Source organism: Aulostomus chinensis, chromosome 1, assembly GCF_037954235.1.
Source record: "Aulostomus chinensis isolate RoL2024-O1b breed Wild chromosome 1, RoL_Achi_v1.0, whole genome shotgun sequence".
Taxonomy (NCBI): domain Eukaryota; kingdom Metazoa; phylum Chordata; class Actinopteri; order Syngnathiformes; family Aulostomidae; genus Aulostomus; species Aulostomus chinensis.
In genome coordinates this window covers 44,667,614-44,683,407 of record NC_141320.1, presented here as the reverse complement: position 1 = coordinate 44,683,407, position 15,794 = coordinate 44,667,614, and the positions used below count along the sequence as shown (strand labels likewise).

Here is a 15,794-nt window from a genome sequence, read left to right as displayed (position 1 = left end):
CGTTACTGTTAGCATCATTTTGAGTTTATTAGCAATTTTTCTGACATCACTGTCGCATTATTTTGAGGTTATTAGCAACTCTTACTACATTACTGTAAGCATCATGTAGTTTATTAGCAACTCTCACTACATCACTGTGAGCATCATTTTGAGTTCATTAGCAATTCTTACTACATCACTGTAACAAAGTTGTTTCTATGGCAGTTCCCAAAGAGGTAGAAAATGATCCAACACTGTATTTAGTTCATCAATGTACTTCTTTAATGTTAGTGACGGATCCGGGATCTCCTGCTCATGCATCCCAGGCAGAATCAATGACTTAGCTGCAAGTCACCTTTTTTGAACTCTTGAACATCTGGAAGTAGTTAAAGGGGTTTTACAAGGGGGTCCCACAAATCTCCTGAGCACCAGGATTAGTTGGTACCGTTCCGACACCAGGAAGGAACTCATAAATAGTGGAGATAACACAGATAGACATTCCAAGAACAATTGTCTTTTAGATCTACATAAGCTTATATCATGTATATGCTTGACTTGTAAGTATGCGTGAGTACAAAGTATTATTAAAAGATAATATATAAGACAACAGAAAAACACTTAATATCAGTCAATGAAGAGAGCTCTGGACCCAGGTGCTTCCATCTCGGAGGAATGAACAGCTCCCTGCCCTCCAGATACCTGCTGCCATACAAGAGACACAGCGAGGGGAACGTCAACCCCCCCCCCCCCCCCAGAAGAACAGGGTCCTGAAGGGCTTGAGATCCTTTAATAAGCCAAGAAAGGGATTCCAGTCATGTAAGTGATTTCCTTTAGAGTCCCAGATATTCTGAGGTCACAGAACTGTAAAATGCTAACATTCTAATCATGATCTTACTAATTAATTAGCAAAGGAAAGGAATCCGGCCATGTCAGGGATCTCCTTTCATTCTGTAGAATCTCGCTTAGTTTCTTTATTGTTTGAGCGTTCTCCTGTTCTATGTTTCTCTTATGTATCTTTTTCTGTGATTTAATGTGAGTTCTTCAGAAATGAGCTAATGGAAATATATGACTGTGCAGCTGAAGATGACCTGTTGGTTTCTATGTTTCTCTGCAAACGTCAGGCAGAATGTGGAAGAGCGTCACAGCTGAGACGATTAAAACCTTAGAGAATGTTTGCTCATGTTGTAAAAGTGCTGTTCATGCAGAATAGGATGCTTATTCATGGACGTTAAAATATATTTGGGTCAAACCACAGGAGCTGAAGTGTGTACCCTCATGCTCCAGGTCTCAAAGTTGTAAACTTACTTTGTGGTTGGCAGATTGATGTTTGCATTTGTTGATTTTAATAATCTGAACTATTTGACCTCAACCTGGGCGCCTATTTTGAGATTTTGAGAATTCTTGGATGTGACATGACTCTACCTCCAATCTGTATGTCCCCTCCCCACGGTGATCAATAGCTGACTGTTCCTCAGAAACACCAGAGAACTTCTGATGCTCTATGAGTGCTGTAACTTCTCTCTCATGCATGAATAAAGTGTGTAAGGTTTGAGAAAGAGACCACGCCTCCTTTCTGTTCACTGCTCCGCCGGACGACCCCCCCACGCCGGGCCACTGGACCACAATTAATGGCGACGAGGATGGGATCCTAAACACCTGAGGTTACAGACTCGATGCAACGACTCCACTGATCATGTAGACTGGTAGGAGAACACCTTTTACCAGTTACAACAGCAGACTCCCAGTAGCAAACCTACTCAGTCCTCCACCTCTGCTTGAGCAGCTGCTGCTGCCAATGATGATCTCCAAAGTCCTGTTCCGTCACTTGGTGAACTGTCTAAGCTTCCTAAAAGAGAGCAGAACTTGTCTGCCTCACTCTCTCCCACTGCTCAATGGAGCCCTGCATTTAGAAGAAGAACTAGAACCTGGAAACCTAGGATACCAGGACAAAAATGTGTTAAATGATGAAGGAGAAGAAGTGATTAATGAAGAGGATTGTATCCTAGAAGAGGTAGAGGGGTTGAAGGCCAAGACCAACAGGAAGAGGAAACTGGCACCCCAGACCTCAGACTCAACAGGGCCCCAGACCAGGACCGCCTCTGAACCTGTGGCATCCCCCTCAACAATAGGACAGCACTTCAGTGTCTTCCAGTGTGCAACAATGAAAATGAAAAACAGAAAGTTGTAACTGAATGCTCTCAAATAACTCTAACTGCTGAACCTAAAGTTGAATTATCAGGAGATGGAAAATCTGCTGAACTATCAGTGGACACAGGTGCAACAGTTTCCACCATTCATAAGTCAGATGCTAACTGTGTAGGATTAGTTCCTACTTCTGAAAATATAAAAACAGTAGCAATTGCTGGAGCAACTATGCAAAGTCCATTGGAGCACCAGCCAAAGTTCAGTTTGGACCCATTTCATGAGAGCATCCATTTGTAATCACTGATAACTCACCAAGTAATCTATTGGGTCAGGATTTGTTCACCAAGTGGCGTGCAACTATTCATTGTTCTCCTGAAGGCGTTCATAGCACAGTCCCTGACCATGATTCTGAATGCTTCTTCAACATGCTACAGGCTGTAAATACAGGATGCTATTATTCTCTCATGTACTCCTTTTCAATCAGAAGCTGACGGTGTCCTGGATTCAGACGGATGATTTCTTAGCAGGAAAAGAAGACCTGCCAGATCATTCCAGGTTAACAGGATTACAAGACCTCCATGTAACTCTACATGTTGATATGACAGGAACGGATGTTGCCTACTTCAAACTGTTAGACCCAAATATGGGATCACAATTCTCTGTGTTCTCAGATACTTTGGCAAGAACCCCAAAAGGTGTTTTCTATTTACCAAACGTTGGAGGTTTGGCTTTGTCACTGTTTCAGGTTGATAAAACCTCGCCCCATATTTCCGTGGCTGTTGTTGAAGGAATAGAAGCACAGCGACTCGGCCCTATAGCACATTACATGACTCACAATTCCCCAGAGGAAGGGTTTCTTTATGATGACATCATGTGTGTACATGTGTGTATGTGTATATATGTTTTGACTCTACACATGGACACAAACTGTCCTGTTGCATGTGGCTGTATTGTTATTGGAAGACAAGTCGTGGCCAGATAATTCATCAGTGGGGGTGGGGTGAGAAGATGAGGTTGCAGTATGTTAATTGGAAAATCGTGTGTGTCTGTGTGTGTGGTTGTGTGGTTGTGTGTTATGGTTCACAAAATAAAGGAAAGACGATTAAGTCCCATTTATGTTTATTATGATTGTAATTAATTTACCAAGAAAAGGGTTTCAGTCGGCTCACATAAATATCTGCAGCCTGAGAAATAGAATAACAGAAGTGTCCCAACTCTTGTCCTTGGATATCCGTCTATTGGCAAGATCACAAACTCACCTTGATGATACATTCAATGAGGATGCACTGGGAATCCAGGGGTACAATATTTTTACAAGAGACAGGAACAGCTATGGAGGAGGTGGAGCAGTTTATGTACAAAATCACATTCCAGCAAAAGTAAGATTGGATTTGATGGCTGCAATACTGAAGTGATCTGGGTGCAAATCAGTCTACCTCATGTTCAACCATTGCTTGTAGGGTGTGTCCAGACCACCAAGTGCAAGGTTTCATGTTAGATAGAGGACGCCATCTTGATCGAGACATTTATTTGCCTGGAGACACAAACATAGATTGGAACTGGTCCACTTCAAGAGAAGCTGCGATGCAAGAACATGTAATTGAACACAGATGGTGGAAAGATCAACAAGAGTGTTCTAGGAAAGATGGGGCGAAAGTGAAACATGCACAGACCACATACTCCCAAACTGGAGCTATTTCTGTTCCAAAGCATTATCTAGACCAGTGGGGTGTTCTGATCAGAACCCAGTGGTAACTGCAAGGAAAGGACATGCTCCTCTAAGAAAATATACAGTCAGGAATATGAAATCACCCTGGGTGGACACAGAACTAAGAGAAGCAGTGAGATGGAGAAATGAAGCAAAACAGGCAGCGATAATATCTGGTTTTGAATCGGATTGGCAAATCTATACAGAAATTAAGAAATTATGTTACTTATCTTTCTTCTTTTTATTACTATTCACCACAACTGGGTTCCATTTTCAATCGTTCGAAATAATAAAAACACAAGAACACACCCGAGGTTCCTTTTTAGCTGGAATTTTCCTTTCAGAGCTTTAAGAGTGAGGAGAAGGATTTTAAACTGTGTTCTGGATTGGTGATGTGGTCTCTCCTCCTAGTTCCTGTCCATGCACGTGCAGCTGCTTTCTGGAGCAGCTGCAGTCTTGAAGGGGAGGTTCACTTTTTTGGACCTTTGGCCTTCCCAGCTCACCAGGGTGCTACCAGCAACTGGAGACAGTTTTGGACCCATTGGGTCTGGTCCTGCTGACGCTATCTGCAATGCTAGTGCTAGCGCGAGTGGATAGGCCTGCCATTTAAATACCATCTTACTCACTCCACAGCACTTTCCAGGCGACTGAAATAAAACTCCAGAATATCAATTTAAAGTGTTTGTTGATAGAATCATTCTGGGGAGGAAACTTTTAGTACATCGCGGTTCTTTTTGAGGGACAAACCTCAGATTTCAGGTGTAATTTTACCTCTCCTCTAGTCGGTAGAAGTGGGCTCACGTTACAGCTTCAGAGGACTGATATGCTACTGACTGAATGTATTCCTCAGCCATTGATGAGTCGGCCGATATTTATCTATAATATATATTTATATATCCAGTGACTTCTACCAGTGCTGTCTCTGTGCTGGGCTCTAAAACCAGGCTGAAACCCTCAAATCAACTCTTGTTATGGAGGAAGTCACTCAGCTGATTAGCAGCTGCTTTCTCCAGGATTTTAGAGAGGAGGGGAGGTCAGCTATCAGTCCATAGTTGGCTAGAACCTCAGGGTATCCACAGCTTCCCTGACCAGGACTTGAACCCTAGGCTGTGGCAGTGAGAGCACCAGTCCTAGCCACTGGACTATCAGGGACCACACTGACCAGAGTTTGTCCTTGCAGGAGTCAGTGACTTAATAGTGTCTAACAAAGGGTTGAACCTGAATGAGACAGTCACCCTTCAACATGGGGCCATGGCAGAGTGAACCAAGAACACTACAATGGGGGTGAGAGTGGAGCCATGATGGATTCACAGTTCATCACCTCCACCATCATGTGGACCACCTGATCACCTCTCCCTCAACCTCTAAATAACTCATTCCCTGACCGGGAATCGAACCCAGGCCGCGGCGGTGAGAGCGCCGAATCCTAGCCACTAGACCATCAGGGACCACACTGAGCTCTCCAACAAAAGAGACTATACACAATGACTCAAGAACACAGGACTCTGTGGTCTCAGCTTGAGATGCAGAGGGTCCACCAAGACCACCAGACACCTCAGCCCCCCCAGGATCCTGCCCCCCTCTGCTCCAACTCAGCCCTCCATTCATAACTGACTTTGTCTCAGTCTCTTCACAATGCCAGTCACTGAAACACTGACAATGTGATGGGGCTTCCTGTCTTTACTGCATTTTCTTCAAGGCTCACAACTGCTACTTCCTACAGTCGTCTCTACTGTGTACTTGTACTACCAGTTGTTATGAGCATCTGTGGATTTCTAAATATTCCAGTCCTCAGTTTGCAACTGTATAGTGATGATGGGTCAGTTTAGAGCTGTCAATCAATGTTAATAATTGATCTTAGCATCTGGAGATTATTTTAGGAACACAAATACTTTTACTTCATTCTGAGGATGAGCAGACGTTCAATATAATTCTCATTTCCTGGTCAAAGACTCCTGCTAGTCAGAGAGGATCTGGGCTGGATTGGAAAGCTTCAGAGAGGGAAACCTTCACTCTGGACTGGACTGAGAACGGAGCAGCCTCAGCTTCCGGGAGCCTGACTTGCCTCTGTGGTCTAAGGTTGTGAGGGCTGACATCACAGTGAAACTACTGAGATCACAGAGCCTTTGAGATCACAGGCTGACTTCCTTTTTATCTCTAAAATGAAGGAGAAAAATGTTGTGTCTGTGTTTGTGTTGCTGCATCAGTGAAACAGTGACTCTGACAGAGGGGGTGTAGCTCAGTGGTAGATCGCTCAATGCTTGAACTCAATGCTGAATCCCTCGTCGTCATCACTGAGCTGCAGAATTGGTCCATGCAGGAGGCTGAGCAGGTCTTCCTCTCTGGTCCAGTGTCTCAGCACAGGTCAGAGTAGAGAATTAAAACATGAGCACAAATCTTTATCAGCTATTTACTGATATCAGTGACTACCTTCAAGTAAGAGTGTTAGTGAATGGACCCTTTTTAAAGTTTATGTTATAATGTTTGAAAAATGATGCTCACAAAATCACAATAAAAGTGTTTGTGGTAAAATGATTCCAGTGGATTTTATTACCATTTTAAAAGTTCAAGCGTATTTTGATGACATTGTTTGATATCATGACTCAGTTACTTTAGCAGGACCATCGGGACATGAAATCTTCCTCATCATCCCATATCAACCCTCAACCCCTCACACAGAACCAGGAGCCCTCAACTGAAGGAACCTTTAAAACTGAGAAGTTGGACAGGAAGCAGTATTTTGGTGGAATGAACCTTTAAAACTATAAATTAGAAAGTATTTTGGTGGAACGAACCTTTAAAACTATAAATTAGAAAGTATTTTGTGGAATTGGAAGAAACCATTTATACTATAGTTAGAAACGAAAGGACAGGAAGTAGTATTTTGGTGGAATAAACCTTTTATACTATAGTTAGAAAGGAGTATTTTGCTGTCATCTAATTCGATAGGTGGCGCTGTCACCAAAAAGCTAAAGTCCGCGGGAAAGCCGCGATTGGCTTTCCCATCCATCAATCGAACTGATCAATCAGCTTATCTACAGCTGCTCCGCATCAGCTGATCAAATCCCTCGCTTCTGATTGACCCCTCTCAACTTAAATGTCACCCGGCCTCAACGACCGCTCTGCTAGCTTCTTGCTATGCTGCTCTGCCTGCTGCTATCTGCTGCCATTTCCTGTACAATTGCTCCTGCTCACAACTTGCTACCCTCCACCTCCCCAGCTCCACCTTGTCGTGTATACATGGCATAGTTCATTCCATGTCATGTTGCTGCTCTGTTCACGGGGGTATGTTTGCTCTTCCAGTCTTAAACTGGGAGAACCTTCCCTCATGCTGCTGGTCCCCTGTTTCATGGTGCTCATGAAAAATTCTCAGGGGACTCCTCTGAACAGAGCCGTACCACCAGTTTGTGCTAGAATAAACAATCAAGCACATTATCATCCCATTGTTTCTTGACGTGAATGGACCTGACAGAACTTGTGTTCCTCAATAAAAATGCAGAAATGAATCACTTTTTAGTCTTTTATTTTATATGATTCAACACTTAAGTTCACAAAATTCCATAGAGAAGTTGAAAATTTCAGTTCTGAATTGTTTTATAGACAAATTTGCTCCATTTTACATAGCGACTCATTTCAGCATTTACACAAACAAATTGAACAAATGAAATTCTGCAATGATGAGATGATATTTGAAGGAAAGGATGAGCGATTAAATGTTATTTCACAGGCTGATGTTGGGTTAGCAGTATGGAAGCTTTTCCATCTTTTTTCAGTTTGTTTACCTGCAATGATTGAGAGCTCCTGCAGGGGTCGCTATTGAGTGGCCAACACAGTGTCAAAACAGTGCCGACACAGTTAGTGTAGTGTGTCAGTTCACTCCTTAAGGGATCATCATCCAATCACTACCTTGCAGTCCTCATCCATGCTGAGGAGGACAGACCTGAATCCTGTCTCCCTTTAACATCACATGGAGTTTGGTACTCTTTCAAGATGAACCTCACTTCTGACTTCCTTTGCTCAACGGTTCAAGGAGTTGGGAGTCCTCATCTATTTAATTCTAACATGGATAGAAAAGAGAACGTCTGCTGGCCCAAGGGATTCGTTTCAGCTCAGCTTCAACAACCTTTGACAACCTGAGTTCTTGGGAATCAAACATCTGTTTCATTTTAACGTCGTTGTAAAGTCTATAAAAAAGTTCATGTCAAGAAGTTCTCTTTGAATGCAGCAGAAACCTTCATCAGGAGGGTTACCAGGGTCTGGGGTCAGCAGGAATACAAACAAGAGACAATCAGGAACAACCTTCATCAGGAGGGTTACCAGGGTCAGGGGTCAGCAGGAATACAAACAAGAGACAATCAGGAACAACCTTCATCAGGAGGGTTACCAGGGTCAGAGGTCAGCAGGAATACAAACAAGAGACAATCAGGAACAACCTTCATCAGGTGGGTTACCAGGGTCAGGGGTCAGCAGGAATACAAACATGAGACAATCAGGAACAACCTTCATCAGGAGGGTTACCAGAGTCAGGGGTCAGCAGGAATACAAACAAGAGACAATCAGGAACAACCTTCATCAGGAGGGTTACCAGGGTCAGAGGTCAGCAGGAATACAAACATGAGACAATCAGGAACAACCTTCATCAGGAGGGTTACCAGGGTCAGGGGTCAGCAGGAATACAAACAAGAGACAATCAGGAACAACCTTCATCAGGAGGGTTACCAGGGTCAGGGGTCAGCAGGAATACAAACATGAGACAATCAGGAACAACCTTCATCTGGAAAAGCTGAGAAAGCCTGAATCTTGAAGCTGTCTGGGGAACTGAGCCTCAGGGAATCAACCTCCGCTGGTTGGGCTCAGAAGCTGTACAGAGAAACTCAACACTCCTTTTCTGGGCAGGGAGAGACCAGCAAGGATGCACTCAAGTAGCTCGTCCTTCAGGAGACAAACTCCACATGTGAAGCACCTTCAAGTCCATCAGGCTGGTGTCTAGAGCCTGGAGGAAAGACATCAAAAAGACGTGGTGGGTATGAGCCTCAGCAGGAAGCAAACGCTCAGCATAGTGGGACAGTTTAAAGACACAGGAGGTCTGATGGAGGCCTCAGGCACCACCTTGCAGGAAGTCCCTCTGCACCCACATTTCAGGGAAATTGTCTTTACAAACTGCAGTGAACTTTAGATGTGCTGGTTTATAGTATTTCACTGCAACAGTTATGAATGAAACAAACTAAAAATAATCAGTATTTTGTGAAACTGTCCATCATGTCTGAAATATTTTGATGTCACTTTGGGGCCCAACATCTCCCTGAGGGCCTCCTCCAGTTGGTCTAACGTCTGATCAAACACCAGAGAACAAAGCAAATATGACTAAAACGGTTCTGAGGAAGTTCTGGGGAGAACCTTTATTGTTGTTCTGAAGCTCTGCTTCTATGTTCCTACCTGAGAGTCTCCAGCCTCCAGTGAGGATCCTTCAGTCCAGCAGACAGCAGCTCCACTCCTGGGCCTCCTGGATGATTGAACCTCAGGTGCAGCTCTCTCAGGTGGGAGGGGTTGGAGCTCAGAGACGAGGCCAGAGAAGTAAAACCTTCCTCTCTGATCCCACAACCTAAAAGGCTGCAGTTAAGAGAACAGAGTTAATTCACTGTTCTACCAAATCCTGGAACCTGAACCTCTCAGATGTTGATGGTCTTCACTCCAAGTTAGTGAGGTTTTTATAGTTGCTTTAGCAGTGCCAGGCTAAAGGCTGTGGTCCAACTGCACCGTCACAGTGACAGTTTCCTCGGGAACAAAGCTACCAGGCCTCAGTAATCTACTACCAGCAGGATATTCCAGAGGAACTGTTGACAAACAGCTGGATTCTGTCCATCTGCTCTCACTGCTTCCCACACCAGCAGCTGCTTTGTCAAGTTCCTCTGGTCTTCACCAACAAATGGAACACTTCCTCCTCCAGTCTTTGTTCTGACTTCTCTCTGGTGACCTGCTTTGATCAGTGAGGTTTCTGCTGTTTCACTGTCATGACAGCGTGCAGGTTGTTGAGTCCCGTCACTCACGACAGGAGTTCACCTTCTCACTACCCTCTGATAAAACGCTTCTTTCTCCATTACTATAGAATCTATCACACATTCATAGTTAAGGATGAACCACAGGAACAAGCTCCTCCTCCACTGTGTTACCATGGTGACGAGTCCCCACCCACATCAAAGAGAGACGTGTTCAACCAGAAGTGCTTGGAGCCGCTGCACGAAGCAGGCAGACACCTCTGGGTGGCTGGAGCCTTTTTATGGAGGCGGCAGCAAATGCTGCGGTTCCCTGGAAACAACTGGAAATCCAGGCTGGAGGTCAGGAAAACAACACATTGGACTCAGGCACTCGTGCTGAAGTTGACCATCACTTCTTGAGTGACGTCCCACTGCTACATGGTGACCACTGAGGGAGGTTTGGAAGGTGACTATTCATAAAGAACAGATTCACAGCAGTCGTTGACAGGCATTCCTGCTGTTGCCATAGCAACCAACCTGCCTCCATGATGTGGCTCATCACTGTATAAGTGTCAGGTGACCTGAGGTTGGAGAAAGGGCTGGTAGCTCTGCTTCCACTGTAGGAGATCACGACGACGCTGACCGACACTTCTGAGCGTTTGAAATTCCTCCAAATGTCAGACGGCCGGTTGCTCACTGATCAGGCTACGATCGACCCTCCAGAATAAAACTGACCTTCATGTGGCTTGAACATCGGCTCAAATCTCTTCATTAAGAACATGTTTTGTTGTCACATGACCTTTGAACCCCAAAATCTAACCAATTCATCATGAACGTTTGAGTCAAAGTAAAGAAATTGTGGGTGGAGTGGAGGCCTGCTAAGATGAGAGCTGGACTCTGACCTGAGAGTTTCCAGGTGACAGTGTGGATCCTCCAGTCCAGCACACAGCAGCTCCACTCCTGAATCCTGCAGCAGGTTCAGGCTCAGGTCCAGTTGTCTCAGACTGGAGGACTGAGAGCTGAGAACTGAAGACAGAACTGAACAACTTCTCTCTGAGAGCTTACAGCCCCTCAGCCTGAAGAAGAAATGGAAACATGAGCAAACATGGCGTCAACACCAACTCATCAATGATGAAATCTGTTCTCATCTCTGGTTCAGGATCAGCTTTGATATGTGGACGTTTGGAGTTGATGCCTCATTTGCATATTTAAACAGGTTGATAGGAAACCTTCAAGAACTTTGATAGAACATTCAAATGTCATGGTGGGAAAATGAAGTCATCATTGATCCTGAAGATGTCACTAAGAGGCCGTCAGTGCTGGATGATGATGTCACAGTCAAGTTGACCTTTGGGATATTAATTGTCATGATTTCATGCTCACAGACGTTTGAGAGTCTCTTGTTTCTTCAGAGTGAATCATTGACTTCTCTCTCCTCTTGCTGTCAGTCTTAATAGCAGGCGTGCCAGCACTCCATGTTTCCTGAGATCTGATCACTGGAACCACATTCAGAGGTGGTCTGGTCCACATGGGGCCACATTCTCTCAGTGGTTTGTCCACCAATGAGTCCTGGGCCCCAGTGAAGGATCAGCTGATGTCCTCTGTTGAAGCAGAAAGACCATCGCTGAGCGAACGGCGGCGTATTATGACACCGTCTGATCACGTGACAGCTCACTGAGAGAGATTCTTCTGACGGCTCTGAGGACAACATGACCTCATGGGGTTGTGTCTCAATCACAGGTCACGTTTCAGGACGTTTGGCTGCTGTGTCCACTCATTCTCTGCTCTCTGTGTCTCTCTCCCACTATCAGATCCAGGTGTGGAACCACTCATCCAGAGATCGATGAACCACTTTCTAACCCTACCATTCACATGCATCCATCTGTGCTCAGCAAACTGGCGTTCTGATGGACACGCAGAGGAGAGAGAGACATTTTCCTGCCATGGTTTTGGAGAGTGCATGTCAACACTTTGGCTTTTAGAAAGACGGAGGAGGTTTCAATCAGTCGGTGGCTGTTTGGAGAATGTAAATGTGGAATAAAACACAACGGCAACACCACTGATCTGTTCAACCACCTCCTGAGGCGCCACACCTGGGCCGGCCAGGACCGCCCTCATGAACCTGAACAGAGCTTTGGTGCACTTTATTGTTGTGCTGTGATGCTGCAACATGCAAAGCACTGATAATTCAAACAAAAGGTAGACATTTGCCATGAACTGTTGTGTTCTTGTTTCTGTCCATTATTTTAAACCTGATTCCCTACAGCAAACAGCAGAGATCTGGGACTCCTCCCTGAACTCTCTAGTAGCCTGGTATTCATGGCACAGTTGGACAGTTCAGTTGAAGTCTGGCAAAAAGTGACTGAATCACTTTAGAGACCCCGAATTGAATCGACTCCAATCGTTCTAAATGAATCAAAGCTGCAGTCATGAATCGTGATTCAAATCAAATCTTTGTTAAGGTGAATCATTCCAACCACATAAGATCCATCCAGGTGACGCTCAGTGGGGGAGGCAGGTTTCTGCTACTGACCTGAGAGTTTCCAGGTGACAGTGGGGATCCTCCAGTCCAGCACCCAGCAGCTCCACTCCTGAATCCTGCAGCAGGTTCAGGCTCAGGTCCAGTTGTCTCAGACTGGAGGACTGAGAGCTGAGAACTGAAGACAGAACTGAACAACTTCTCTCTGAGAGCTTACACTTCACCAGCCTGAAGAAGAAATGGAAACATGAGCAAACATGGCGTCAACACCAACTCATCAATGATGAAATCTGTTCTCATCTCTGGTTCAGGATCAGCTTTGATATGTGGACGTTTGGAGTTGATGCCTCATTTGCATATTTAAACAGGTTGATAGGGAACCTTCAAGAACTTTGATAGAACATTGAAATGTCATGGTGGGAAAATGAAGTCATCATTGATCCTGAAGATGTCACTAAGAGGCCTTCAGTGATGGATGATGATGTCACAGTCAAGTTGACCTTTGACCTTTAGGATCCGTGTCATCAGTCAGAACTGGGCAGTCCCAGTCCTGAGCAGAACCAGAAGCAGAGCCACATTTCATGGTTCTAAGTGTCTCCACTGGTTGTCTTCCAGTGTGCACATTGATGGTCCTGTTGTGGGCTTGTTGTTCAAGCACTTCCTGGTCTCCACCAGCATGTCTACTGGTCTTCAGTGGATGAACCAGTGCAGCCCCTCAGCTCCTCCTAGGAGTTTAGTCACTGCTCTAAAGTGCCCACTAAAACCTCTGGTGAGGCCCCTTGAGCTGAATATATATATATATGAAACTCTGAATATATATACGAAACTCTGAATATATTGAAATAAACTCTGAATATATATATGAAAATCTGAATATATTGAATGAAACTCTGAATATGTATACAAAACTCTGAATATATATATGAAACTCTGAATATATTGAAATAAACTCTGAATATATATATGAAAATCTTAATATATTGAATGAAACCCTGAATATATGGAATGAAACTTTGAATATATTGAATGAAACTTTGAATATATTGAATGAAACTTTGAATATATGGAGTGAAACTCTGAATATATATATGAAACTCGACTGACGTCAGACTTCATGGCAGTGCCTGCGGGCGGCCATGTTTTTCCTTCATAGAAAAGCAGAACTATTAACGGAACACTCTGCTGTGTGTCGAGGTCCGTATTTAGATCTGTATGGTTAGCTTGATATAGTTTTCAGGTGGTTCAATGAAGGTAAAACAGTGATCGTATTTAGATCTGTATGGTTAGCTTGATATAGTTTTCAGGTGGTTCAATGAAGGTAAAACAGTGATCGTATTTAGATCTGTATGGTTAGCTCGATATAGTTTTCAGGTGGTTCAATGAAGGTAAAACAGTGATCGTATTTAGATCTGTATGGTTAGCTCGATATAGTTTTCAGGTGGTTCAATGAAGGTAAAACAGTGATCGTATTTAGATCTGTATGGTTAGCTCGATATAGTTTTCAGGTGGTTCAATGAAGGTAAAACAGTGATCGTATTTAGATCTGTATGGTTAGCTCGATATAGTTTTCAGGTGGTTCAATGAAGGTTAAACAGTGATCGTATTTAGATCTGTATGGTTCGCTTGATATAGTTTTCAGGTGGTTCAATGAAGGTAAAACAGTGATCGTATTTAGATCTGTATGGTTCGCTCGATATAGTTTTCAGGTGGTTCAATGAAGGTAAAACAGTGATCGTATTTAGATCTGTATGGTTCGCTCGATATAGTTTTCAGGTGGTTCAATGAAGGTTAAACAGTGATCGTATTTAGATCTGTATGGTTCGCTCGATATAGTTTTCAGGTGGTTCAATGAAGGTAAAACAGTGATCGTATTTAGATCTGTATGGTTCGCTCGATATAGTTTTCAGGTGGTTCAATGAAGGTAAAACAGTGATCGTATTTAGATCTGTATGGTTAGCTCGATATAGTTTTCAGGTGGTTCAATGAAAGTAAAACAGTGATCGTATTTAGATCTGTATGGTTCGCTCGATATAGTTTTCAGGTGGTTCAATGAAGGTAAAACAGTGATCGTATTTAGATCTGTATGGTTAGCTCGATATAGTTTTCAGGTGGTTCAATGAAGGTAAAACAGTGATTGTATTTAGATCTGTATGGTTCGCTTGATATAGTTTTCAGGTGGTTCAATGAAGGTAAAACAGTGATCGTATTTAGATCTGTATGGTTCGCTTGATATAGTTTTCAGGTGGTTCAATGAAGGTTAAACAGTGATCGTATTTAGATCTGTATGGTTAGCTTGATATAGTTTTCAGGTGGTTCAATGAAGGTAAAACAGTGATCATATTTAGATCTGTATGGTTAGCTCGATATAGTTTTCAGGTGGTTCAATGAAGGTAAAACAGTGATCGTATTTAGATCTGTATGGTTAGCTCGATATAGTTTTCAGGTGGTTCAATGAAGGTAAAACAGTGATCGTATTTAGATCTGTATGGTTCGCTTGATATAGTTTTCAGGTGGTTCAATGAAGGTAAAACAGTGATTGTATTTAGATCTGTATGGTTCGCTTGATATAGTTTTCAGGTGGTTCAATGAAGGTAAAACAGTGATCGTATTTAGATCTGTATGGTTCGCTTGATATAGTTTTCAGGTGGTTCAATGAAGGTTAAACAGTGATCGTATTTAGATCTGTATGGTTCGCTCGATATAGTTTTCAGGTGGTTCAATGAAGGTAAAACAGTGATCGTATTTAGATCTGTATGGTTCGCTTGATATAGTTTTCAGGTGGTTCAATGAAGGTAAAACAGTGATCGTATTTAGATCTGTATGGTTAGCTCGATATAGTTTTCAGGTGGTTCAATGAAGGTAAAACAGTGATCGTATTTAGATCTGTATGGTTCGCTTGATATAGTTTTCAGGTGGTTCAATGAAGGTAAAACAGTGATTGTATTTAGATCTGTATGGTTCGCTTGATATAGTTTTCAGGTGGTTCAATGAAGGTAAAACAGTGATCGTATTTAGATCTGTATGGTTCGCTTGATATAGTTTTCAGGTGGTTCAATGAAGGTTAAACAGTGATCGTATTTAGATCTGTATGGTTCGCTCGATATAGTTTTCAGGTGGTTCAATGAAGGTAAAACAGTGATCGTATTTAGATCTGTATGGTTCGTTCGATATAGTTTTCAGGTGGTTCAATGAAGGTTAAACAGTGATCGTATTTAGATCTGTATGGTTCGCTTGATTTAGTTTTCAGGTGGATCAATGAAGGTAAAACAGTGATCGGCCATGCGTAATGGCACTGTGCTCTGACGCGGCACTTCTCCGGGACTGGAGAAGCTGCTGCAGCTGCAGGGATTTCGTGAACTGAAAGGGTAGCTCTTCATATATTGTTCATATACAGTAAGAATCGCCCACATTCATAGACCAATGCAGGCTGAACGTAAGTTTAGTCCTGAACATATTTGATGATCGGCGACACATTGTCAGCTTTGGACACGTTACTCACACAGCGGAC

At 43.3% G+C, this 15,794-nt stretch overlaps 1 protein-coding gene, 1 long non-coding RNA gene and 1 other non-coding gene across 4 annotated transcripts in view; all 3 read right to left on the bottom strand.

Moving 5' to 3' along the window:
- Positions 1 to 5,208: 5,208 nt before the first annotated feature.
- Positions 5,209 to 5,280, bottom strand: trnae-cuc (transfer RNA glutamic acid (anticodon CUC)). Its single transcript has one exon. It is a non-coding gene; the product is annotated as a tRNA-Glu (tRNA).
- A 1,780-nt stretch (positions 5,281 to 7,060) lies between these two features.
- LOC147271820 (uncharacterized) lies at positions 7,061 to 13,004 on the bottom strand. 2 transcript variants are annotated; one of them, XR_015115800.1, is made up of 4 exons: positions 11,191 to 13,004; positions 10,710 to 10,883; positions 9,269 to 9,442; positions 7,061 to 8,825 (listed from the first exon to the last, which is right to left on the bottom strand). It is a non-coding gene; the product is annotated as an uncharacterized LOC147271820 (long non-coding RNA). The 2 variants fall into 2 exon arrangements; XR_015115803.1 differs by having other exon boundaries at positions 12,341 to 13,004.
- Positions 13,005 to 15,538: 2,534 nt separating this feature from the next.
- The window catches only part of LOC147271819 (protein NLRC3-like), a 16,320-nt gene continuing 16,064 nt past the window's right edge, over positions 15,539 to 15,794 (bottom strand). Inside the window, exon 9 of the mRNA XM_086202776.1 lies at positions 15,539 to 15,625. Coding sequence (XP_086058902.1) covers positions 15,539 to 15,625 — 87 coding nt within the window. The remainder of the gene's footprint in view (positions 15,626 to 15,794) is intronic.